Genomic DNA, 26,823 nt, shown 5'->3' on the forward strand with positions numbered 1-26,823 from the left:
TGGAGCGGTACACGGCTCCTTTTAGCGAGGGTGGGCCAGTCTTGTTTGGACTTGCTGTCTGAAACTGCGGAGCGATCCAGTGACCACTCATTGATTCGTCAGATTCTCTGTCAGTTTCTCAGAATGTAGCTGTGTAAAGTCTCCTCTCTCGTAGGCCTATGTTTTTTTTTCCTCTCTAGTATAGTTTATGGTGATCTAGATTGTATCCAAAGCCAAATGCCTCTGCGTTGAAAGGTAGTCTCTACGGAAGCCCATCGGCACCAACTACGGAAGCTCAGCGGCACAACCCCGCGGGTCATAGCAATGCAAAAGATGTACATTGAAATGAAGAGATCAGTCAAATTGACGGGTGTGGAGGTAAACTAGTAATTACTCAAAATTATTATTCAATTTTTAATACAATAAAATGGCAGCACAGTAATGATATATACACAGAAAGGGAAACATCAAAAGTCCAGGAATATTGTTGATCTATGTGACCAGAGTAAAAACAAATCCAATTTTGAGAACAGTCAAAATGACGGCTCTGGGAGATCTAGTGACAGTGTGTAACAATTAAGTGACCATTAGATTTTGCTATATCAAAGAATGTAGCCGAAGAGCACACATTTCAAATCACACACACCACTGTGGCTCAGAGAGACCACACGTCGCAAGTCTACCACCAATTCTTATTTTGCGTAAGCGAATGAGCATCTGAGCAAATGACGACGACTTGGTAGCCGTGTGAAGTCCAGCGAGCGATGCCGAAAGACCGAGTGAGCTGGATTGAGTAAGAGCAGCTAATGAGAGTGGGAGAAGCTAGTAATACAAAAAAAACAAAAAAAGCTAATAAAAGCTTGTAAGAAGAAACCAGAGGGTGCCAAGCAACGGGAGCCCAAATCGTGGGACTCAGTGACGATCACTGTGGAAGATGACAGCGAAACATGTCAGCCTCTTGTAAGGTGAGCCCCCAGCCATGTAATATATTTACTGATTACTAGACCTACGATTATATATTGTTCAAATATGTACGTTGATGTAATAGCACTTTTTTTTAAATAAATTAATTGTTGTTTTTTAAACTGAATGAATTATTAGTTCACCACTAGATGGTGCTACAGATTACACGCTGTCACTTTAAGGCTCTTTCAAAAACACAATATTTGTAACTGCTGTTAGACAATCTTGAGAAAATTATTTCTGATGAGGTCACTCAGCTAATTAGACAAGCATGGCCATGGGAGGCGGGTAACAAAACAAGTGTTTATGTGCTGATCGATTAGGTGGCGACACGCAAAACAAGTGAATTCACTCAAGCAGATTAAATGTAGTAATGTACTGATAGTGAAACCAAGGATCTAAGAATGCACAATGCACTATTCAGCACTACACAGTGCACTATTCATTTCGAATAAACAATGTTAGATGACTGTACCTGATCCCATATCAGTACTCTTTTCTTTTTTTTCTTTTCCTTTTTTTTCTTTTTTTTAAGGCCTGAGAGGTTGTTGGACAACTTTCTGATGAAGTGATAAAAGCACAGACACCATTGCATTCATGTGTATCCATTTATGGATCTGCTTTGGCTTTCAGATGAGCTTTTATTCTCTCCGTTTGCGGGATATCATTCTCTGCCATCCCCAAAACCCTCTGAGTCACATCATTAAAAGCACACACATGCATGTCTCTCCAAAGTCATCATCCCAGTCATTCGGAATGATCTACAAAGAACATTATTGGAGTGGATTTCCAAGGGAGAAAAAGTCCCTATAAAATAGCTGACAAAGCCGTTTGGGACGGTACGCTCTCAAATGTCTTCCGTGGAATGTATGTTGCAGTGTGTCAGATGCACAGATTAATTCCCACAAAGCACACTTCTCCTTACAGGGCAGCGACTACTGGACCTCATAAAAACCGGCAACATTTCTGTTTAAAACAGTTATACGGTCACTATATTTCTTCTACTCCAGACCGACTACTTGTAAACCACACTACCCCATTTCTCTCAGTCCATCTACGTCCCCTGCCCTTTTTTTTTCCTTTTTTTTCACTTCTATTCCCTGCAGCTGAGCCCTCTAAATCAAGTTGAAACATAGCATAGCTGCTTTTTTTTGTGTGTATGAGTGCATGTCTGTGTGCACGTGTCCTGTGTGTATGTGTAGGTTCTATATAACCATTACCAAATAACATGTCCCAATTGTTCCCTTCCCACACCACCTTTCTTTCCCTATACGTCTACCTATGTATATAAGGGTACCGTGAGTGTGCTTAATATGGAGTTTGGTGCTATCTGTCAGGGTCGTAGGAGTTGAAGGAGGCCTGCAGGCTAAGCTCAGAAAAGTTCTTCACGCATGACTTTGTGTATATACACGAACACTGTATGTATTTAACACTGTAAGACGTTTACAATACTCTGCATTATTTTCCAAGTTTATCATTAATTATCACCCATTAAAGCAATCCTACTTCGGCAAACAGTGAGTAGTTATTCATTTATGCCTTTGAAGTTTTTTTTACCTACGCATTTAATCTGAATTAGGTGTCCATCTGTGAGTGACTCAACTCACTCTTTTTTTTTTTTCTTACTCCAGAACAAAAAAGGGGCTTTTACAAATCTCTCAGTTAATATAAAATAATTAAGAATAGGGATTGGCGAGTACAGATAAGGGTATTGGTACTCTTGTAGCCGTTTTGCGGTCAAGAACTGGAAATTAGAAGAATTGAAAATTGCCATTAATTTAATATTTTTATTTTTAGGGAAACTAGAAATATTGGGATATATAGGTATTTTGTTACTGTTTTTTTTTGTTTGTTTGTTTGTTTGTTTGTTTTTAAGGGGGTTGATATCAAAAGTAATTGTGGTATCAGGACTTTGTATCATCACCGGTGATTAATCAAGAGTTAAATACTTGTACTTGTAGCTGGAAAAAAAAAGTGCTATTGAACATCCTTAATAAATAATAATAATAATAATAATAATAATAAGAAGAAGAAGAAGAAGAAGAAGAAGAAGAAAATTACTAGCACACAATGTAACAATATTGTTTTCAAACCTCCAGTTATTTTTTTGTATAAAATACGAATAGTTTATACTTGGGTCCAAACAATTTGTCCAAAGATAACAAACATTGAAGAAGCAATTTAATCCAAACAGTATATTTAAGTAACATAGGTTGCTAAAAAAAAAAAAAAAAAAAAAAAAAAAAAGGACATTTGAATACGTTGAAAAATAAACACCGAGGAATATTGTATGCTAGACTTGTAGTGCAAGACTGATATGTCATTTTTAAATGTTCCAAACCTCAGAGACTAAACACAAAGTTTTGCTTTGGTCATCATTTATCAAATGCCAGTAATAACAGTGCCAATAACCATTTCTTTTTCATACAGTCACCAGTATAAGAGACGTGAGTCACAGTTAGTTTTTCCGTTACTGTAATTCAATACAAATGTACTCCTCAGAGAAAGCAGACGAGTGATCTGATTTATTGCCACTATGTTGGACCGCAGTATGAAACAGAACTTTTGTTGTGAACAGCACTTATGCCGACCATTTTTCCCCCCTCTTGTTTTCCAGAAGCTGTGTGAGAAGGGGCTGTGTGTGAAGGTGGCAAAAGTGTGCCATATTTACTCCAGACTGGCAAAGACAAGGACTTCCTGTTGCTTTTCACACATGCACAAGTTTTACCATCTGCCCTCGTCTTCCTCACCGAGTGTCTTCTCTGTCATTGCTTCCTTCAGCGTGGCTCATACTTACTCTGATATAACCTCCCGTCACCTCCTCTCTGCCTTTTCTCGCCATTAAACGTGCCTCAACTTCTCAAGCCGACAGTAGCTCGCCTCGCACGTCTTGCCAAAACCCCCGGCGGCCATCACAGCTCTGCACTTGCCGTTTGCGCCTTAAAATGGCTACCATTTAACTCCTTATCACATTTTAATATTAGAGGCTGTAAATCTTTGTGGCAATATGTGGGCTGGCGAGTCACGACAAGAGCTATCGTGAATCACAAATGTGGAGGACACACAAATATACACGCTGGGGTAGAAATCACACTTCAATAAAAAAATAAATAAAAAAAAAAAGAGGACAGTTGGGCATATACAGTAGTTGAACATTGTAGACATTTGTAGAAATTCAAGCATTGGAGCATGCACTTTTAGAGACTTTCTTTCCAATTTCATAATGTGTCTGTTGAATTTGTGTTTGGAATGCCAAAGGTTATTATAGTTATTTCCAAAATTATTTGATTGGTTGAGGTTAGGTATCTTACATTCTTCCACACTAAACTCAGTAAAAAAATTCTTTCACATATTTTTTCCATAAAGTTGAGACCATACACTTGTCCGAAATGTCTTTACATGATTAAGAGAAAAATCTTTAGCCATGATTATTTATATTAAGGTGACCAAATGTCCTGTTTCTCACGAACATGTCCACATTTTTTACATCCTATCCAGGCGTCCAGGTGGGGTTTTACAAATTCATGAAAATGTCGTGTTTTCATTTTCATGGGAACAATAAGTATGTATTAAATTTGAATTCATTCAAATGGAATGTAATATGAATAATAATAATAATAATAATAATAATAATAATAATAATAATAAGAAGAAGAAGAAGAAGAAGAAGAAGAAGAAGAAGAAGAAGAAGAAGAAGAAGAATCAGTGGGCCAGATTATTATTATTATTTTTTTTTTTTTAAGCTCACTGATAGCATTCTGTGCTCCCAACCTGGCGACATCGTCATGGTGTTGGTTCGATCCCCGAGTTGACTGCTTGAAAAGTAAATCTTGGGGCAAAAATGTTGGGAACCTATTATTTATAACGTTGTCATTATTTATTGATTTTCAAAGTAAGACTTAAAAAAAATAGTTTTTTGTTTTATTTTCTACTCAGAGAGAAATTAAAGTAGTTATAATGTATGGCATATTTGAGTAAACTTTAAGTATCATTTCAATATCTCAAGGCCAGGCCAAGTGTCCTTTTTTTGGAAATCACCCTAATTTAAATTATTTAATCAAGTGCATATGAATATTTAATATTTATATGTATAGTAGTTCATCTCAACATACAAACATTGGTGGTATTAGAAAAAAAAACAAAAAACATGTATATACTTATACTGCAATTGGCTGGCAACCAGTTCAGCGTGTACCCCACCTACTGGCCGAAGCCAGCTGGGATAGGCTCCAGCACCCCCACAGTCCTTGTGAGGAGCGAGCGGTTAAGGAAATGGATGAATGGATGTATCTACTTTTTTTTTTTTTTTTATCAACCATGTCTGTTGTGTGTGTCATGAGCACATTGTGTAATATGTGCTGACAAGTTTGTATGCACATGAGGACGCAGTGCTACTGGTTGCACTGTAACCCCGGCCGGAACTCATCGTCCCTCCACAGTGGGAAAGTCAAGCACCATGTTGCGGTAATTAGCCCTGTTAATCTAAGTGGCCACTGCTTAAGTGCGTGTGTGCGTGTGTGTGGCTGTAGCTGGCTCACCCCGGCAGATGAGCCCTCACCCCATCACAGCCCCCTTATTTGCTGGCAGTCTGCCGTCTGACTTGGCAGACACACACTCACAAGGGGTCTGGCGTGCACGTGTGCGTTAGTGGCTGTGTGCGCACACGCATGTTCGTTTGAGCTTGTGTGTGATTTCACAAGAGAGGGAGGATTATAGATGTTGAACATACACAGGCAAATGAGCACAGGGCTCGACTGGTGTGCATGGTCCGTGTGTCTGCGAGTTGTAATAAAGCCAACAGCGCTTTACTAGCCCGCTGACACTATGCACAAAAAGATCAGTGGGCCAAATCCATTAGTGGTATAATTGCATTACATGGTAAATATTCCTAAAAGGTCAATATCTCCATCATCGGAGAGCGTTGCAGTAGAAACAAGAACTCTGGGATTGCTCTCAGGCATCTACTGTAGCAATTGTTCTTTTTCCACCTAGTCTGCTTTCATGTTTTAAATTAATATGATCAAAACCTGGAAAGGGTAACAAAAATCATGCCTTCTGTTTGGGTACCACCAATAATTGTAATATCCAAAGGTTAGCCCTGGATACTCAAATCAATGATAAATCTTTACTTCCATAGAATAACCACACTGAAATAGAAAGAACACAAAATACAACTTTTCTAAAATATGTAGTAAACAAACAACTAATATAAAAATACTAAATTGTTATCTCACACTGTATAACACGAGTATTATGTCACACAATTTACATCAGATTTAGGTTAATATTTAGGTAGGGGAAAAAACATGCTCATGATTTACTAATGTGGCCGTTAAATAAAATGATTAAACTAAGCAGGAAATTGTATCGATAGGTGCAGTTTAGATATTATGAAAGAAAAACTACAAACTATTAAATAAGGGACAAGATATAAGATTAAAAAAAGATAAGCAGGGATATTTGGATCTATTGCTTTTCTTTGTTGTTGCTGTTTTTGTTTTTTAGCCCAGCCTTCATCCACAGTTTTTCTCTATTCTTCCCAATCTTGTGTTTGAGTCAATCGAATGAAATAATATAAATACCAATAAGGAGGCTAATTTCATGAAACGTGAGATCAAAAATAGAAGACTACATTAAGGAGGGGATGTGGAATCTCCTTTTATAGAGTAAATTAATTGTGTAAAATGCTTTACCGTTGGCACAAAGCTGCGTCCCATTGAGTAACATGGTGGATACACTCGGAATTTACAGAAGTAGGAAGTAGGAACCTTTTATAGGGCACTAAAATAGTTTGACGTGCGGAAACCTACAGGGGTTTTCCATCTTGACTGCTCAAACATGCTACCTCATTTAACTGTGATATCAACCCAGGCACTCGTTTTATTCCAGGTTGTTTGGCTCCGGCCATACAGTATGTAATGGAAGGGATGTTTTTGCAATACAGAAAAATCACTTCAAGTAGCGTTGTTGGACGGCTTGTTCTGTGTAGAAGTGTTAGATGTTAGACATTCGTAAATGTCCGGGCCCTTGTAATTCGCTCCAATTTCAAGCAGCATTTAGTCTAAAATTGGTGGTATAAAATGTTCAATTTGTTGTTTTTTCAGTGTGGGTGGAATGAAGAATTGAAAGCAGGGGCATATTGCTTTTCTCAATTGATGTGAACAGTCATGTGGCATACCAGTGGTTGCAGCTGAGCAGATAAAAAAGCAAGTATCTAATACACAGTAGTTGTATTTCTCAAGAAAAAGATTGAGGCTAAAAGCATTGAGGGAAACCAAAGAGCGGAAACACTCAAACACACAGTGGCAAAAGAGAGATACACAACCATAAACACACGTACGCACACAGCCTCCAGGCTATTGTCCTCCAAATTTAGGTCAGAGTGAATCTAACGGTTACATACACACCCCAGGAGGCTCTCCTCACCTGCAAAGAGGCCAGTTTGGACACAGTGTCAAAGATTAAACCTGTTTTATGTCAGAGATGGGAGCCTGCTCGGGGGAGAGTGAGTAAGAGGGTGCGTTCACTCAGTCCTTTAAACCGGGGGGCAGAGGGTCACTGGGGAATACGCTTTTCTTCACACGTCTGCGTACCCACGCACACACACACACAGCTGACCCTCTCTATGTGCCCGGTCAAGTAGAAAGGTGGATCTGTGTCAGGTAGCAAGGGTATTTACTGTTACTGAGACAAGCGGGCTGTGGAAACACAAACACAGCAAAGGGAGGGTTAGGAGAGACACTGTGAGGCTAAAAAAAAATAAAAAAAAATAATAATAAAAAAAACAGACAAAACCGGAAGGATGTGGAGACAGAAACTCAGCAAGTGTTTCGAGACCCTCAGAATGAACACGTAATGTCAGCCAACCGATAACAAACGACCACCAAGTCCCACTCTCAAAATTCTAAAATTGTGACGACCTCACTAATTCCACTGTTTTGACCTGCTTTTGCTTTACACTAACATGGATTGTCACAACAAAAAGATCATCAAAGTCCAAACAAGGCTACCAGCTAGGGTGAATTTGTGCTTTGCACCAGAGATTAGGCAGATAAATTCAAAAGATGGTCTTTGACATTGTCGGCATGTCAATGGTAGTGGCTAGACTCAGAATCAACACTAATAAACACTGTCAAACAGGAACGATAAACTGTTTCAACTGACCTAAAAGAAAGAAAGAAAGAAAGAAAGAAAGAAAGAAAGAAAGAAAGAAAGAAAGAAAGAAAGAAAGAAAGAAAGAAAGAAAGAAAAAAGAAAGAAAGAAAGAAAGAAAGAAAGAAAAGTAAACAATGTCTCACTCACCGTCTGCCATCTCCGTTTGCACCAGTCAAACAACAAACCGGTTGATAAGGAAGATAAAATACCTTCAATCAGCTCTTAATAAAGTTCACCAGCAACTAACAAAAGCAGCAGAAAGATAAATTGATCCTGAATGTTAAGACGGGCGGGTGTCTTATTAGTGTAAAGGATTAAGAACCCAGAGAGACGCAAGTGTGGACAGAGCAAAAGAGAGATACGGACATTTACAGCATTAGACGAAAAGCTTGTTTGATTCCTGCTTACTTAATTTCCTTTATTTATTTTTTGGGGTACATTTAAGAATGATATAACATCAGATTAAAAAAGGTTATCAATTAGCAATGATGATTATTATTAATGTAAAAATGTACGCATGTGAATGAAGATAATTCTATTTCTAAGGTTAATGTTTTCCTTTTATGAATGTTTGCATTTCGAGTGCAACAGATTTAGAACAGTTTTTATGCTTTTGTTTAGTTTTGCGTCCAATTCTTACAACTACAATTTCCAATTAAAAAAGTAAATATATTAAAGTAAATGCAACGAGTGCAGTTAAGAAAATGTTTTGGTAGAAACTAAGATAATTGTTTTTATTTTTGTTATTGTATTATTATTATTATTATTATTATTATTTATTTATTTATTTATTTATTTATTTATTGTATGACCATAATATGAATACTGGGACATTTGTTCCATTCTGGGGGGGTGGAAAATCACAAAAAACAAATTTCGCAATTTATATAGAAAACTAAAATGAAATATTGCATGCGTACAAGAATAATTCCCAGAGAGGTGTGAATGCAATAGCCTGAGACTGTCTTTCTACAGAGTAGCCCTTTTCAAATAGTGGGGTGGGCCCCCCTCAGGTGCGTAGTGTGATGCCGGGGATGACGTGTGACCCTACGGAACATGCTTCCCCCCCTTGCCGTACAAGAATAAAGTGTACACACAGACAATAAATCAATTACAGTAGGTGGCAGTGGCATTTTAATTGTCAATGTGTACACTGGCAGTATAAACAAAACACAAAATGTTGTGCAGACAATGGATACTATTTATAATTGCGGACGAGATTTTGGAGGCGCAAATAATTTTCTTCTTCCTTGGGGGTTGGGGTGCGTTAAAGAAAATAACATAAGCACTACTATAGAGACCTGCTATATATCCATTTAAAGAAGCTTGCCTACCATATATTTTGTTTCTTTATAGTACTGTACATCAAAAACATTCTATATATATATAACACAGAGCATACCTTTGCTCATAATGTCATACTAAATGCTATAATTTGGTCCAGATTTATTTTGACAGTGACAGATGCAACTAATTAAAAATTCCTGAAGTTGTTTTGCATAAATAGTTTGTTGATCTTAAAAAGTAAACATCAATAAATTGTAATGTTTCCACAAAGAAAAAAAAAAAGAGGGACCACAGGTGCTTTGGTGAATCCGATGGACATCCGTAATTTATCATTCATACGCCAGTGATGGAAAGCCCGGACAAAATATGGCCTGGTAAACACAAACCATAGATCATTCACAGACACACTCAAACGTCCACCGAATCTCATGACACACACACACACACGCCATACATAAAAATGTATCTTGGAAGACAGACGCTGATGCGTACACGGGTCTGGACATGGGTCATGTCACAACATGTCTCTTTCAACATGGTGAAGACATTTTTGCTTTCTTTCAATTCCACTTCATCTATGTCTCGCTTTTGTCTGCCTCCTGCGCTTTTCCTCTTAATCATGTCAGAATAGACACCAGAAACCATCCGCCGCCTTTTATTAATGGAAGAAATGTGATTTAACTTTGTGCTGTAGCAAAAAAAAAAAAAAAAAAAAAAAAAAGCTTGCGTTTTTGTTTTGGATGCACACCGCCCTATATTTGCTTCTCCAAGGTATACGTATGATAAACAGATAGACAGCCTTCTTCCTCCTACATAAAAGAACCTCCCCAAAATGTGAAGTGCCTCTAAACTTTAAATCCGGGCTTTAGAGGGCCGTATCGCAGCGGGACATCATTGCTGGCCCTCATCTGCCGGAATAAGCTGGAAGCTGATTTCTGTGTTTACATAAGATTAGAGAGCAGGGACGAAAGAAGCGAGCAGATATGGTAGCTTCAAGCCAAGAAGCTCCTAATTTCAAATGCAGCCAAAGATGCCACAAATAGCCAGTAGGAAGTGGGGGCGAGGTGAGGTATAGCCAGAGGTAGAAACAGTAAGTTGCACCACCAGGCTGCATCTCTGTTTGTGCATGTGTGCGTAAATGACTTCCTCCATGCAAAACTGGCAGTGGCAATTTAGAGACTAAAAAGAAAATATACAATTAGTACATACTGTAGCAACAGAATGAGAAGGAATGACTTTTCCTCTGAGACAAATGGATAACAACAAAACCTCATTTGAACAAACTAAGACAGCTGGTAAAAGTCTGAGAATTCACAAGATCTGAAGTATATGTAAAATGTAAATGTGCTCTATGTAGGATGTTCAGTTGACACTTTCAGATGTTCTCCCACACATTAGCACAATTTGGATATTCAACATGACAGCGTAAAGACGCTGATCATTAAACAAGTCAAATAAATGCTGATAGCCAGTGTTGTAATGTGGGGAAACCATTTTAATGGGAGGAAAAAGCCAATTAAATTATAGCTAACATTGAATATTCGTTTTTTGTTTTTTTATTGAACGCTGTTTACTTTGTATTGTTGTATTGTTCGTGTTTCTGTCAATAAATTGCCTGGTCCCTGCATTCGGGTCCTCAACCACATGCACATTGTGACACACACAAAAACCTGTGCAATGAACTTAAGTGATCCTCTTATTGTATGTATGTTCCGTGTCATTCCAACACATACAGCAGTAGCTGTCAACATCTCTAGTTCATGGTTCATGTTACATGCTACAAAGACCCATGATGGAGGGCAGGTCCTGCGCTGTGTCTGGCAAAAATCCTTATCTGTCAATGGCCCATTAACCTTAGGCATCCATTAATCCATTTTCCATAGTTAATTTCCTCATTTTGGTCTGCCTCTGTTGACTTTCAGCAAGAGGCAGGGCACACCCTGGACTATTGCTGGCAGCCGATCGAAGGATACACGTAATGCATCGACACATACGAGCACAATATACATATACATATTAGTTTATAATAGCAAGTCTGTAAAAATTTTCTACTGGCAAAATACTGCCTACAGTATGTATGAGAGTTGTTGTGTTATAGGATCCTTTTAAATGAGACAAAATCAAATGGTGACTGATGCCTGCCAACACACAAAAAAAAATGCAGCAAATTAGATGTCCACTGCAGGAGAAAGCAAAAAAAAAATAAAAAAAAATAAAAAAAAAATGCTGCGTGTAGGCGGAAGTTCAACGATTTGTGACTGACGTTGCAAAAAAAATAAAAAATAAAAATCAAATTTTTTATTTATGAAAAATTAAATATCAAATTCATAACACAAAGAACACAAAGCACCAGAACGATGCTAAGTCTCATGCTGAGTCAAAAGCCAAAAAATACAGATAGATTTTAAAATGGGTGTTAGAGGGTGGGGCAATATTCAGAGAAAAATAGAGAAAAATTTTGCCACTTTATCAAGTGGCAAATTTGTGAGTGTTTTTTTTCTTTCTTTTATTAAGCCCCCCCCCCCACCACCACACACCCACCCCCCACACACACACACCTCTGAAAAAAATATGCCATCATATAAAACATAAAACATTCCCATGCTTTCCAATTAAAGTGAAAAAGTAGTCCAAAATCAAAGTCAAGAACTAAAGTTAAAAAATAAAATAATCTGAAACTAAAATAAAAGTCGACTGGTCTGATATATTTAGAAGTTACAGTCGTACGAAATAAAAACACAGCAGCATATATTTATAGTTTGTAATCCTTTACTACTTGCTCTAATTCTGTTAAGTGAAGATGAGCATCCAACTTTCGTTTTTATGCCTCAAGTCTTTGACACTATATGGGCAAAATGAGTTCGACTACACTTTTTAGTTCACTTTTCTTTTCCAAAATTACCAAGATCCTTTCCAATTAATGCTTCCAACTTAGTGAGAGCACATTGGAGAAGGCCCTGCACCAGTCCTAGCGTGACTCTACCCAAATTCTGAAATCAAGGTCCATAAAGGCATTGTTATTTTTGTTTTTTTGTTTTTTGGGTGCGGGGGAACTCGTGTACCTCATCAAACATCTTTGAAGTAGGCTCACCAGCTTACGTCCAACATCCAATATTGGAGGTGTTCCCAGAGTAGTTGAAGTTATATGGTTGTGCATGGGAGATTGAGTCCAGATTTTTTTGGTTAATTTCCCTTTCAGGGGTAACGGTTAGGGACATGAATGCCAACTATCAGGTCAATAATACATTTCCGTAATATAATTGTTAATAATGTAGTCATTCTTAGTCAAACGTGATTTGTTTTTGCCCTATGTATGTTTAAAAAAAAATAACAAGCATTGTTCTTCAAGCCAGCATTAATCACCTGCGCACATGTGAGTGTATAATGCAAAAGGGAGCCAAATGACAAACAAGGCAGAGCCAGAGCAAATGTATGCAACGCTGTGGGATGAGGGGGGGGGCTAAACACGCAAACGCACCCATCCACACACACACAACCATACACCAGTCTCATCAAACAATTGGACGTTGGCCAAGTTCATCTGTTAATGGACAGTCACTGTCAGACTCAGCCTTTCCCTCTTTACACCCTCCCCCTTTCCGTCCCCTATCCCATCTCCATCCGTATCCTAACCCTCCGCCCGAGCCCCTCAACGCGCTCTACCCTTATGCCCTCGCTTCTTCATCTCTCAGTCCATCTCTTTCAACCTTTCACAGTTCCATTCCCCAATTTCTCTCATCAACTAACTTTGTGGATTGAGGCCGGCATTTCCTTTGTACACCAAAGATAAACAGTTCGTGCGCGCACGTGGGTTTCTTTGTCCGTCTGTCTGTCAGCAGACGGTCTATCAATATACTTTACAGTATGCCACAAAGCAAACTGAAATTAATCATGAATTGGACAAAGGGTGCAATAAGTACATTTCAAGACAATAGGGAAAAAACATGTGAAAATGTGTTTAGTGTTTTACTGCACTCGAGACCACATAGTGGGAAAATCGAACAAAGACAAAAAAAACAACAACAAAAAAAACGAAAGAAGGTTCATAAAACATACATTATTTGTAGGTAATGTGTCTTTTCCAAGCACATGTACACACAGGCGGATGTCTTCTTTCAAGCTTATTTGCAACAGTTCAAGGAAGATTTCATTTTATATTTTATTTAACAAGAAATACGTTGTAAGTAGGATGTATACTTTTTGTGTGTGTGTGAGACTAAAAATGTGGAAGGTTGCAAACTGCTGCAAAAATATGAAGATGTGTTTTTAACACTGGCTAAGAAGATGATTATGGTTGTCAAAAACAAAAACAAAAAAAAACAGTTGATTTAATCTTCAAATCTTACTTCATAATGCTTTGATTTTACTCATTCTCATACTGTTTGCAAAACAGACTTTTTTTTTTTTTATAAATAAAATAAAAAGATTTTCCTTTTTTTCTACACCAGTACGAGCATCTCCTTTCCATTTCGACCACACACATTCATGGATACAAAACGTACATGCGTGCGAGAACACCCACAGGGGGGAAAAGAGAGAAAAACGGTGAAAAAGTACATTTTAGCCCTTCCATTTTGGGCGGATAAATTATCCATTAGATTTCATCATATCTTACAGGGCAATTACATCAAGAAAATGATAGCGGGCACGGGATCAATTATGCATGCTCTTGGCCTAAGACCAAGCACCGGGCACACACACATACACACGCACACACGAGAAAATTGCCCATCAGTTCATCTGACTACCTAAAAAAGTTCATTCACTAAATAATTTAGCTGTACTCTGGATACAGTTTCCCAGCTGAATATTAACAACTTTGAAGTGAGTAACAGCAGCCAGAGGTATATACAGTACTGTGTGCGTGTGTGCGTGTGCATGTGTGAATAGACACCTCAGGAAACAGGCCTCTTGAGTCCCTATGGAGACCACCCCTCAAAACACACATACAAACACTTCGTCCATCACGTTGCTCATTTCTGAGCAATTAAGAATTCCTTTTCATCGGCGTGTACTTTCACAGATTTCCCCTAACAGCATTTGTACACAAACTGGGAGGAGGACGGAAGAGGAGGATGCGTGTAAGTGGAAAGTAGGGCTAAATAAGTGTTTAAAAAAAAATAAAAAATGAAGCAACAAAGGGAATAGTAGAAGAAAATCTCAAGATTAGTGCTTGTTGCCCATCTTTGTTCTCATCATCTGAATTTTGCATCCTCATTATTCAATGACAATCAATTTATTGACTTTTTGGGTTTTGTCTTTCTTCACAAAGAGCTTTTTCCACCGCAAAAAGCATTTTTCATCATCAAGTGCACCCACAGTCTTGTGTTTCCAGCCATGTTGTACATACACTAAGTGCTTACGAGCATTTTATCGCGTTCATGCACAGGAAAGAAAGCCATTATTTTCTTTTCTTTTACCTATTCTCATTAGCGGCGCCTTTACTGTTGTTTATAGGGAGTGAAACTGCAAGTGCAAAGTCAACCACCTTTGGCCAAATTGATTCTAAATATGTTGCTGAGGAGGCGCAAAGGAGAGCTCCATTAAAGGGATACTTCACTTATTTAGCCCATTACCGCAATAAAAAGTTAATATTTTGTTGATAATTAATTTGATACTTTCATTACTTTTCACATAGCTGTTGACTGAAAATGACGTCACAAGGGCTCACAGCTCACCTGTTTTCTAGGTTTGGTCATGTGACATTCACAAGCTGAGCTGTGATTGGTTACCTGAGCCCTTGTGATGTCATTTTCGGTCGACAGCAAGTTGCAAAATATGTTTTTAAAGGTACTAATTGTACATGACAAATAATGAAAATATCAAATTTATTATAGGTAAAATATTAATGTTTGACTACCAAAAATGGCTAAATAAGTAAAGTATCCCTTTCATGTTTCTTTTTTTACCACGTAAAAAAGAGAGTTGATGCTCAAATTGAAAAGAGAGATGGGCATTGAGAAATCATTTTACCATGTCAGCTGACCCATATAGAACATCGCCAGATGGTTTGTTGACTATATTTTGTGTGTGCGTGTATAGGACAAGCACTGTAATGAGGAAACAGGCAAGACATCATGTAAATTAAATATGTCCAATATCTGGCTAGGCTGTAAATCTTCACAATTAAGAATAATGCAACTTTCATTTATATTCGCCAAAAATCAAAACAACAAAAACAGCCATCTATCACGCGCGCACACAATTACCCACGGCACAAATGTGAAAACGCACGCGCGGCACACATACACAAGCATGAAAACACCCCCTGACATGCGGGCTCTGACAAGCGTGGCGGATGTGCACCGCGAATGTGCATGGTAATAGGCCAATCAAAAATGCAAAACAATTGGCAATTACTGTGAGGAACTAATGGTCATTAGAATTTACAACTAGGTAATGAACTAAAGTCTGCCCACTGCATGCATATTCATAAAGCTATTTGAGCTTTGAAGATTAAAGTAGCGCTTAAAATTCAAATGAGCGTCCACAAATTATCTGGAAAAGTCAGCGTTGCTGCTGGTGGCGGTTTGCGTGTGGGGGTGCGTGCATGCGTGCGTGCGTGTGTGTTTGGGGGTCCCTTATGCATACATGTTTGTGTGTGTGTTTTTTAACATTCCTATGACTATTTGTTGCCATTTTTCTGACAATGTGCCAGTTGTACATTAGGAAAACTGATTTTAAAAAAAATCAAATGTAAGTAGGATGAGAACCCTTCACGTATAGTTTTTTATTTATTTTTTTTTACTTGTGATGGAACTAACAAATTGCAATTAATTCATACATTCCTGCTTAATTCGTTTGTATGCAAGTTATTAATTCGAGAGAGTGTGAGAGAGAGAGAGAGAGAGAGAGAGAGAGAGAGAGAGAGAGAGAGAGAGAGAGAGAAGGACCCAGATGATTTTATATGATGATCCAGAAGTATTATTTGATTATTTTAGCAGTTTTGTATGTTCAAATTCTCGTTTATTTTAATCTGCATAGCTTCATGGCAGTGTTTTTTTTTTTTTTTTTTTTTTTTTACTTGTAATGGAACTAACAAATTGCAATTAATTTATACATTCCTGCTTAAATCGTTTGTACAGTAAATAAGCAAGGTATGAGAAGTATTATTTGTACAAACGAGGTCAGAATGCAAGTTATTAATTTGAGAGAGAGAGAGAGAGAGAGAGAGAGAGAGAAAGAGAGAGAGAGAAGGACCCAGATGATTTTATATGATGATCCAGAAGTATTATTTGATTATTTTAGCAGTTTTGTATGTTCAAATTCTTGTTTTATTTTAATATGCATAGCTTCATGGCAGTTTTTTTTTTTTTTTTTTAGGTTTATATTTAACTTGTGCAAATGTCTAAAAAAAAAATAGAATTTAAGAATTATTTTTGATGCTGTTATCACAACATGTAATAAAATGTAATCATTTTGGGAAGAACTGCAGGCTAGTAGTTAGCAACGTCTTCCTCACCAAATGTGCATGTTCTCAACATGCTTGCGTGGGTTTTCTTTCTCCCACATTCCACAAACGTGTTTCTGAAGGTAATTATGGATGCTAAATTTTCCATAGGTGTGATTGTGAATAGTTGTTTGTCTTAGCGGATGACTGGTGACCAGTCCAGGGCATATCCTGCCTCTCACCCATCTGATGAGGACAAGATGTTGTAGACGAAGGATGGATCTATTTTTATTGCATTAACAACTTGTTTGGTCCCAATATAGTTTGTATTGGTGGCTGAGTTCCCTCTGCACTCTGATGTTCCGAGCCTCATCTGGAAGAAATGAACCAGAACTGAACTCCTTCAAACGTTAACTGAATTTGATGCATTTACAGGATTCTACAAGTAGAATCCGTTAGCATTGCTTTGAATTATCGCCATCCGCAGCTCTTGAGTTTCATTCAGTGAGCAGTTAAAGGACATCTCATAACAGCCGTAGATTGTACAAATTACATATGTTACCCTGCTTGCATCCCATTTTGTATGGCAATCAAACCCTTTTCATTGACTGAAGAGAAGGATGTCAAGTGGAGAAGGTGGTGGGAGAGTGAGACAAACAGACACACTCACAATGCCAACATAAAAGATTAGACCCACTCACACACAGATGTAAGCATCTCGTGACGCCTTACACACAAACGACCGCCGAATCCCCTGCATTCATTTTGCCAAGCCCCACACACACTTTCCAGGCTTGGGACCAGCACTGGAGAGCTCCGGTACCTCTTTTGTAGGACATTGCACCGGTTGCATGAAAGGTAGAAGTCTGTACAGTATGCAGACTTTAAAGGTCTTAATAAGCACACAAAAGGAGCCATTGACACAGTAAATATTTGTGCATGTGTGTTTAGAATAGGTCTGTAATCCGGTGGCATATATAAATAAACGTTGCAGCATATAAACAGGTTTATGAATAAGAGAGTAACATGTACAATCCCTGCGCAGTTTCAACGGCGTATGCGTGCGTGTGCGCGCGTGCGCGTGCAAACGAACAAGAATAAACACACCCGGTGAGCAGCAAGTGAGCCAAAAGCAGAAGCTTTTCCCTCATGCTACCAAGGAGTAAATGTAGCGTGGACGCTGAATTGCTTAGATAAACACAAAAGAATCAGATCAATAAACAATCCTCCACCATCAGTGAGCGTGCAGAGTACTACACTAGAGTAGTCGCACATGTCAGGGACGCCACGTGATTCTACAAACAAGGAAATCGTTTGAAATTGCTTGTTTTTTTGTTTGTTTTGTTTTTTAGTTTGTTTTGGGTTAACTGGCGTGTTCTATCAACCAGTCTCCATCTGTGGATCAGTTGTCAATCAAGGAATGTGCGCAATTTGATGTCTGTCAGTCAATGCACTCAACATTATAACCAGTTGTCTATAACCTGCAGCTCTGTGATCTCCTGTGGAAAAAAAAAAAAAAAAAAAAAAACATAGATTTTTATTTTTTTTTACATACTTATTTTTCCTTTTTTTTTAAGATAAAGTCTTCTTAAATTAATTAATAATTTAGATGGAAAAAAAAATAATTCAATGTAAAAAAAAAAAAAGTTAAGAGTCCACATTTTTAAGTTGACAGAAAAAGATGGATGAAATAAAAGTTTAAAAAAAGAAAATAAAAAAATAAATAAAACTATATATACCCAAAAAGGAAGATGAAAAGCAGAAAATTACCATAATATGTTGATGAAAGTGCCAGAAATGTCTGGGAGTCGAATAAAAAAAGGCAAAAAAGAAAGTGTTCAAAAGGTAACTATACAATGTCCAAAAACAAAAGAAGATGGAAAATTACATAAAATGCCCACAAAACTGCCAAAAATCTCAGAAAATTGATAGGAAAAAAGGCAGAAAAAAATGTTTAAAAAAAAACATAAAATGTCCAAAAAGGAAGAAGAGTGGCAAAAAAAATTACCATATGTCCATAAAATTGCCAAAAATGTTCGAAATTTGATAGAACTGTAAAATGTATGAAAAACATTCTGAAAAATTACACACAAAAAAAGCATTAAAAAACAACAGAAGATTAAAGATAGAAGACAATGAATGTCTACATATTGGATACTGTTTCTCTTATTTTCGTGTTGTGGTGCAGCTCTAATTAACCTTTGGGCCCTTACTAACACAATGTTTCCTTCATCACAATCCTCAAATGCTTTGCGGCTCCAGACAGATTTTCCGTTATTTATTTGTCTTAAAATGGCTCTTTTGACAATAAAGGTTGCTGATCCCCTGTACTGTACTATACATTACAAATACACTAATATATAAGACCAGTAGTCACCAATCACTGGGTCGTGGACTGGTGCCAGTCCATGTGAAATTTGGTCACAGAGCGAGACTGAACAAAAAATGTTTTATTTATCGTCAGAGTATGGAAGGAGTTTGGATAAGCCCACAAGCTATAGTAAAAAAAAAAAAAAATAGTAATCAAAATGTCTTTGACGAGGCAAGTGGAAAAGGTCAGAGAGACAAAAGATGTTAAGAGACAAAAGAAGAAAAATCAACAACTTCCAAGAAAAATACAGCTGAATTTAAGAGGCAATATCAGCAGTTCCATGTGACAGACGGGTTAATGGCTCCAAGAGATTCCCACTCACAAATGAGGCAATGAAGCCTTCAAAAAAATAAAATAAAACACAGCACATACCTAGCTTCTATTTCCACCATCCTGTCTATGTGAAATGAGATTTCTGAAATAATAGTAATCAAAGTAAAATGATAGCATATGTAACATGTTTCGGGTGTCATTGTGTCTTTACCCCAAGATGAACCCAACTGGTTGAAAGGAAACAAGTGCAGTGTTCCCACTAATTTTAATGACTACATTCAGTATGACGTAATAACGAGCTGTATTTTGAATCATTTCTTTTGATTTCTTGTTAAATATTGCTTTACATGAAACTGCTCTGTGGACCAAAAAGGTTTGCAGAATGCTTCACTAGGATATAGCGAAGATGTATAAATAGGCCAGCTCGTCACATCACAAGAATTAAGTGGAAATGGCTTTCACCTTTTATGTCATGTCCACTTCAGCAAGTATGTTTTGTGTGTAATTTCAAACAGGCACTGCGCTTTATTTAATAAAATGAAAAAGAGAGGTTTAATTCTGACTGATGTATGCAGATCAAAATCAAGTGGCTAAATTTCCCATTAAACTCGGAATTACGCTGAATTTGTTGTAGAATATAAAGACAAAACTGACATGAGTTTTGTGTAAACGCCATTTTACTTCTAGTGAATAACCTGAAATCATCATTAAAACACTTTCTGACTGTATATAATATGGTACCCCATTTTTTTCTGGTATCCTTTGTTATCAGAGTGAATAATATGAATTAATAAAGATTCAAATCCTGCCAATAAAGAGTAAATGCTTTTAAATCCAGGTTAAAACGTATGCTCGTTTCCCAAACTATGCTTAAGGTATTTCTAAGGGTTTTTAAAATCATGTTTATGAAAATTGTTATTGAGCTGTATGGTTTTTTAGTAATATTAGTATGCCATTTATTAAATTATTTGCTTTTAAATTTCTTTAACTCTGTAACAGTTTGTAAATGTACGTTTAATAACATTGTGCATGAAATGTGCCACAAATCGGTGATTTTTTTTTTTTTTTTTTTTTTTTTTTTTTTTTTTTGCAACTCCCAGGTACTGCCTAAATATTGTTCAAAACATTGTGAAAAAATACACCCCCCTCGAGTTGGGATTTTTTTGTTTTGTTTTTTTTTTTGTTTTTTTGTTTTTGCAAGACATGTAAAATTTATTATTCACATGATTTTACAATATGTCCATTTTATTTGGGTGAATAAAGTACTGCATGTCGTAGCTTAGGGATGAATAAATATTAGGCATGTGTCTACCTGGCAGCTTCTGCATATTGTGAAGGGATACGCCCACTTAAATATTTTTCAAAAATGCAATATTAAGTGATGACTTTGTAGCTATGAACTAAAAGACATATGTGATGGGTTTGTAAGTACATACTGATTTGAAATTGTATTTTCTTTTTAAGTATTATGAAATAAAGGATTTCGCATTTTTGCTTGTAGGTGCTTTTCTTCACATCGATGGCCACAACATCTCTGAATTAATGGCAAAATATAGTAATACATTGTATGATAGGTTACACAGACACCAATTTCTATCCCTAACCAACACATTTGTAGAATAACAAGATTGGAAATAACCACTGAATATAAACCACAATACAATTTGTTGTCCCCACCAGCAAATTATTCACTATGCTGCCAATCAGGTTGCCTTGTGTTGTCCCACTGCTGCTCTTCTATGCCTCCAGAAAGATATTTACATTTTGTAAGCGCATTCCAATCCCAGGAAGCAAAGTTCAAAAAGGCTGCACTTGAGTCCACTAATAAATCTTGTGTTGGAAAAGGACGAAAGAGGGGCTATCAATAGATTAGTGATGGCAGCCTGTGTGTGAAATCTCTTTGTAGGCTCGCTGTAGCGTGAGAGACGCACGCTAAACACATCCAAAGTGCTTCAGTTACACTCTGCAGTCTTGGATTTGCATTAACCGTTACGTGTTGCAAGGAAGAGAAAAGAGAAAATGTAATGGTTGGAAATTAAAAACAAAAAACAAAAATCAGGAGAGCCAAAGAGAGGGAGAGACAGAAAGAGAGGAATGAGGCCGAGAAATGGATCTGACACCATGCAAGAAAATAAATGGACCTTGGAGATGAACTAATATGTATTGAGGTAAGTTGCATTAGCAGCGATGATGAGATAATTACTAAACAATAAATCATATACAACAATCATCATGTTAGCTGCCTTCAAATGGGAATATCACCAGTAGGCAGGCTAATGGCTCTCATAAAGACTTTGAAGTGGGTCTCCATACATTTTAGGGTTCATCTGCGCAAGGAGGAATAATGGCCGTGCTAATGAGCTAATATTGATAGGGTGGCACAGTTTATCAGCCGATTGGTCAATAGGATGAACAGTTGTTTCTTCTGGCTCAATTGCAGCTCATTAACTGAGGATTTTTTGTTCTCATTCTCTAACTTGTTATGACAAATGGACTCCAAATGATATTTCCTAAAACAAAATAGCGCATTACAAACCGAGACTGCTAAAAATTCATCAAAACCATGCAGAGATGAGATGAGAGATGTGGTCATTGACACACACGCATGTAAAGCACTCTCTTTTGAGACATTAGCAATGCTTTTTTTGAATGAACTGCCTCGGGGATTATATCACAATTTTCATCTCAGTCAGGGATTAATAGAATAAATGGGCAAGAGAGAGCACATCTTGTGTGTGTGTGTGTGAGTGGTGGGGAGGTATGCTGTTTTTTTTGCGTCGCTGATTTGCTTATACAATCCTCTAACACACACGCAGGTAATGCATCATCTCCACAGCCGCATCTCTTTGATATGCAAATAGCGGCGGCCAAGCACGAGTCCGGAGCTTTGTGCTCCTCGGAACGTTGCAGCATCATTGTCGCACCCTGACCACAGATACACATTTCACAACAAGCCGCTCCACAGTCATCACATCATCGGTACACACACACACAAAAAAAAAAAAAAAATGCATGAGTTCCATCCAGGTTAAGCTGTTATTCCAATAAATCATCACAGATGCTATTTGGACCATGCTTCACTGGTAACAGTGATTAAACACCTAGCATACTCTGTAACGTGACTGCTAAGTTTTAAAAACACACCACTGGGGCTAATTTGAAAGAAGATACATCTGTGTGAGTTTTCACAAAAGCGCAGTTAATTTGTAACCCTGTGACTGTCTTGATTTACTGTTAGGAAAAATCAAATATATAATTCGAGATGTCGCCAGAACACAACAAGTCAGCATTAATAAATAAGAAACACGCTAAGTGTCCGCTCCGGTCGTTGTTTTGTCATTAGGAATGCTGGGCAGATATAATCAAGGCTGAAGCTCCGCTAGGATTTTTTTCTGACATATTTACTTTGCCATGACAGTTTGGGGTCAATTAGGATGAAAGCAACGGGGCAGGAAGGGGAATACTGGCTTTTATTATCAGAGTAGATGTGTTCTTTTTTTTCCTAACAAAAAGCTGGAGTGAAAAAAAATAAAAATCAGAGTATTTTCTATGGCGTTGTGCAGTTGAAACTCGGACATGACATATAGCACAGACGTCCTGTTTTCTCCACCGGTCTGAGTGTACAGCTGTTCATACCAAGACGTTCCCACACACAACGCTATTGAAGCAACCAGGCGCCCGCATTATGATGTAAATCGCTCTAATAACCCAGTTGAGCTGGTAACTGTGTGTGCGACTGTGCATGTGTGTGTTGAAATATAGTCTCTGCTTAGACAAGCAGGTTTGCCTGGAAAAAAAAAAAAAAAGAAGACACACCCTCTCTCGCACTGACATAGATTTGTCTATCCGCAAAAAAAAGGTCAAATGCATGTTTATGTGTCAATAATCTTCAACACTTTTGAGTGCAGGGCAAAGGTCGTGCACAACAATGACTTGATTTCCGCACAAATGGGAAACAAAGTGGAGCACTTTAGATGCACTCAAGAAACAAAATGATAACGTGTTTGTTTGTATTGTGTCTCTCCACTGCTCGATTTCATCTACATCCCCGTTTGACTCTTTCTCTTTCTGCACTGGCTAATTTGGTACAGACAGGCGGCCACTAAAAAAACGACTGCTAATTAAAATGCATGGGGAGGAAAAGATGGCAGCGCAACAAATAATTAGTGGTGTTAAGATGCTTTATATAAATGACTTTCCTTTTCAGAGCTTAACTGATGCTGGCTTTTCCCTCTCGACGCATGCCTGCTATTTGATTGCTTGGCGAGGGAGAAGATGAGCGTGAGGACGAATCTCATCGTTTACCTACCAAGCACATGGCTGCAAAAGAAAAGACGTTTGAAGTACGAGCGCAGGGTGCAGAGCTGGGCCGCATTTAGTCGGGCTCGATGTGGCAATGAAACGAGGGGAAACCGCAGCGAGCGGACACATCTGCTCGGGCCACATGAGAGACGCAAGCACACACGCATTAAAAAAGAACACACATTCTGCGAGACCAAACTCAGGAAGAGGCTGCACTTAGTGCTAAGAATTTAAGTCCGAGTCACAAAGCGCGTGTGCGTGCTCAACAAACTGACCAAGAGAGTCTGGATTTTTCAACAAAGGCCACCATAAGTATAGAAGTGGATTGTTCCAGGTGTCATTCCTACTTCTTATCTGTAGAAAAGCAAAAGTCCAAGGCTTGTCTTAACTTGTCTTTTGACTACACTGAAGACCTCTGGAACACTTGCAGGCTTGTGTCATATCATGCTACGAAACATGAAACAAAGTCCACACAAGTACAATCGCCATTTTCCTTTTCCCGCCATTTTCCTCACGGACGGACAAACCATCTGCTCCAAAAGCTTGTTTTCATATCCCGAGCCCCCACGCGAAACAATGCATGATGGGAGTTACCTGGGAGGAGCTCCTGTTTGGGGCAGATTCCACGAGGCGACGAGAAGCGGTCGTCGTCGTCGTCCGCCAGCGTGGCCTGGATGCCAACTTCCACGGGCCTCCGGCTGCGCAGGGAGCTCAAGGCGGGAGACGGGGTCAGGGCCAGGCCCGGGGAAGGGGAGGGGGGCTTGTCCAGGCCCCGGCCCACCGTCAGACAAGGGGGGCCGTGGCATCGCTTCCGCTTGTGCTCGATGAAGAGCAGGATGTCCGCCAAGGGGAACGTGGCTTGGCACTGGCCGCAGGTCAGCAGGTCCTGTTCCGGCGAGTGGTGCGGGTCGTGACCCGCTCGCGATAGCCGGCCTAAGGTTGAGGCCGGGCGGTGGCCGTTGAGGCTGCTGCTGCCCTCCGAGTGCTCCGAGCAGCGCTCCGACAACTCCTCGGATGAGACGACTGCCGTGGAAAGGGGATCGGCTGCTGGGAAGAAAGAGAACGGCCAGAGAGAAAGAGAAAGAGTGGGAGGAAGGAAGAATGAGTGAAAGGGACTAAATTAGGAGATCAGTCATAGTGCCATATTTATCCAGTTTTTTTCTTATTTATTATTATGTTTGTGATTTGTGTGAATTGAGGAGTGAGCAAACAAAACAACTGTACTTAGCATGCAACATAATGTGGAGTGGACAGAATATGTCAACCATTTTTTGACGACAAGGAAAATATATATTTTTTTACATAAACATTTTGCTTTTCCAAACCTTGTTTGAAAACATTTTCCAGTAACCGGCAGACATAAAAAGTGTAACAAACATGTCCAACGTGTGCAGGGCCCAGGACAAAAAGTGTACATACGTCACAGACGTCTTACATGTAACAACTCATCCTCAAAATGAGCCATTCAACGCCATTCCTCACTCTTTCCATGTCGGATTAACTCCAGACTACTTTTTCAAGAAGGCTTTTGTCAATTGCACACCCTCCCGCCGTGGCGGAGAGTCACGCGAACAGAGCAAAGCGTAATTCAGTGTCCTTCTTTGAAAGATCTCCCAGTCGAAGGTGAGGAGTGCGACTCGCCCGATAATGCTCGTTGACCTTCTTTACTCAGCCACCCAATTTCACATTTTAATGAACTTAAAACCACTGAGGATCAAAAAATAGATTTTAATTTTCATCGTCTGGGTGATTGGTACAGATTTTTGTCTGATAAAAGGGAGCGCGTGTGTTGGAATGCAAGCCAGTGTGTGTGTGTGTCTTTTTTTCTTTTTTTTTATGTTATGTGGACTACACTCCCCTATCACAAATTCTCATTTGAACGCTTGCACTCCTGCACACATCTGCGTGCAAACTGGGACATGCAGATAACATGATAAATTCTCCAACACTACCACAACCCCCTCCTACATCCACCCCCTGCACCCTACTCATTTAACTTGAGGTCAGTGCAGCCTTGCTCTTGTTACTAACTGCAGTAAAAAATAAAAAAAAAATAAAAAAGAGGATAGATGGCATCACACTGTCAAAATAAGACAGAAATGTTGATAAAAATCTATAAAGTATTCAATTAAAATGATTCAATTAGAGTCGGTATATTAGTAGAAACATTTTGTTGCATTTAAAGCAGTGTGAGAAGTGAGGAAAAAGGAGCAATTATTTGAGGGGAAAAAAAAGATTATTGTAGTTGCAAGACAGCGCAAGAAAAACGCAGAACATGCTTCAAAAATATTGACAGTTTACTGTACATGTATTATTTCATTTGTTTTGTTTTGGACAGTTTAAAAAGTGGTTTGGTGATGATATAAACGTGCAAACCATAAAATTGTATGTATCTATAATATTTATATCGCGAAATGTCATGCTTCATGTTGTGAATAAATCCCCTTCATGCTGTTTGCATCTGATGTGTATACAAATTGATGCAAAATTCGAATTCTTAAAAAAAAAAAAAAAAAGTGTAAGGTCAAAGTGTGGGGGTTTGATGATGTGAGGAATTTAGTGTGTGCATGTGTGAGTGAATATTTATGTATAGTGCCTGCAGCACCCCAAGCAGCCCCCCCACCACGCACACGCACACGCACGCGCACACCATTCCCTCCCAATAGCCCACACATAGTAGCAGTGAGCATGTAGAGCAGTAGCAGCGAAAGTGATCAAGCTCAAGCTCTGAGCTGGATTTTCTGATCGTGCTCTGCCTCCTAGCGACAGTTTCTCGTCATGGTCACTGTCACCCAGCATGTACCCCCCCCAAAAAAAAAAAAATACTGCACGGGCCACAGCATACCAACACATAACCAAGCATTCTTGTGTAAGTATACAAATCTTGTTATTGTTGTTGTTTGTTGTTGTTGTTGTTGTTTTCTAACTACAATTTAATGACCGTTTTAAATCTGAGAGGATTAAATTCAATATGAAACATGACATGGCCATTCTTTCTGCAGTTTAATAACAAATGTATTCGGTTTTCCCTCATATATTTGACTACAGTGTCAATGTAGGAGCAATAAAGACGACAAATGACTGTTTAAGTGATCAATACGTC

At 38.5% G+C, this 26,823-nt stretch overlaps 1 protein-coding gene across 2 annotated transcripts in view; it reads right to left on the minus strand.

The window, feature by feature from the left end:
- Positions 1-26,823, minus strand: part of bcl11aa (BCL11 transcription factor A a) — a 49,728-nt gene that overhangs the window by 21,665 nt on the left and 1,240 nt on the right. Inside the window, exon 2 of one of the 2 annotated variants that reach the window (XM_077495590.1) lies at positions 24,315-24,764. In XM_077495590.1, the coding sequence (XP_077351716.1) occupies positions 24,315-24,764 (450 nt within the window). Of the gene's footprint in view, positions 1-24,314; positions 24,768-26,823 lie in introns of both variants that reach the window. The other variant, XM_077495589.1, reaches the window with a different exon arrangement.

This window comes from Festucalex cinctus, chromosome 14, assembly GCF_051991245.1.
Source record: "Festucalex cinctus isolate MCC-2025b chromosome 14, RoL_Fcin_1.0, whole genome shotgun sequence".
In the NCBI taxonomy this organism is placed as follows: domain Eukaryota; kingdom Metazoa; phylum Chordata; class Actinopteri; order Syngnathiformes; family Syngnathidae; genus Festucalex; species Festucalex cinctus.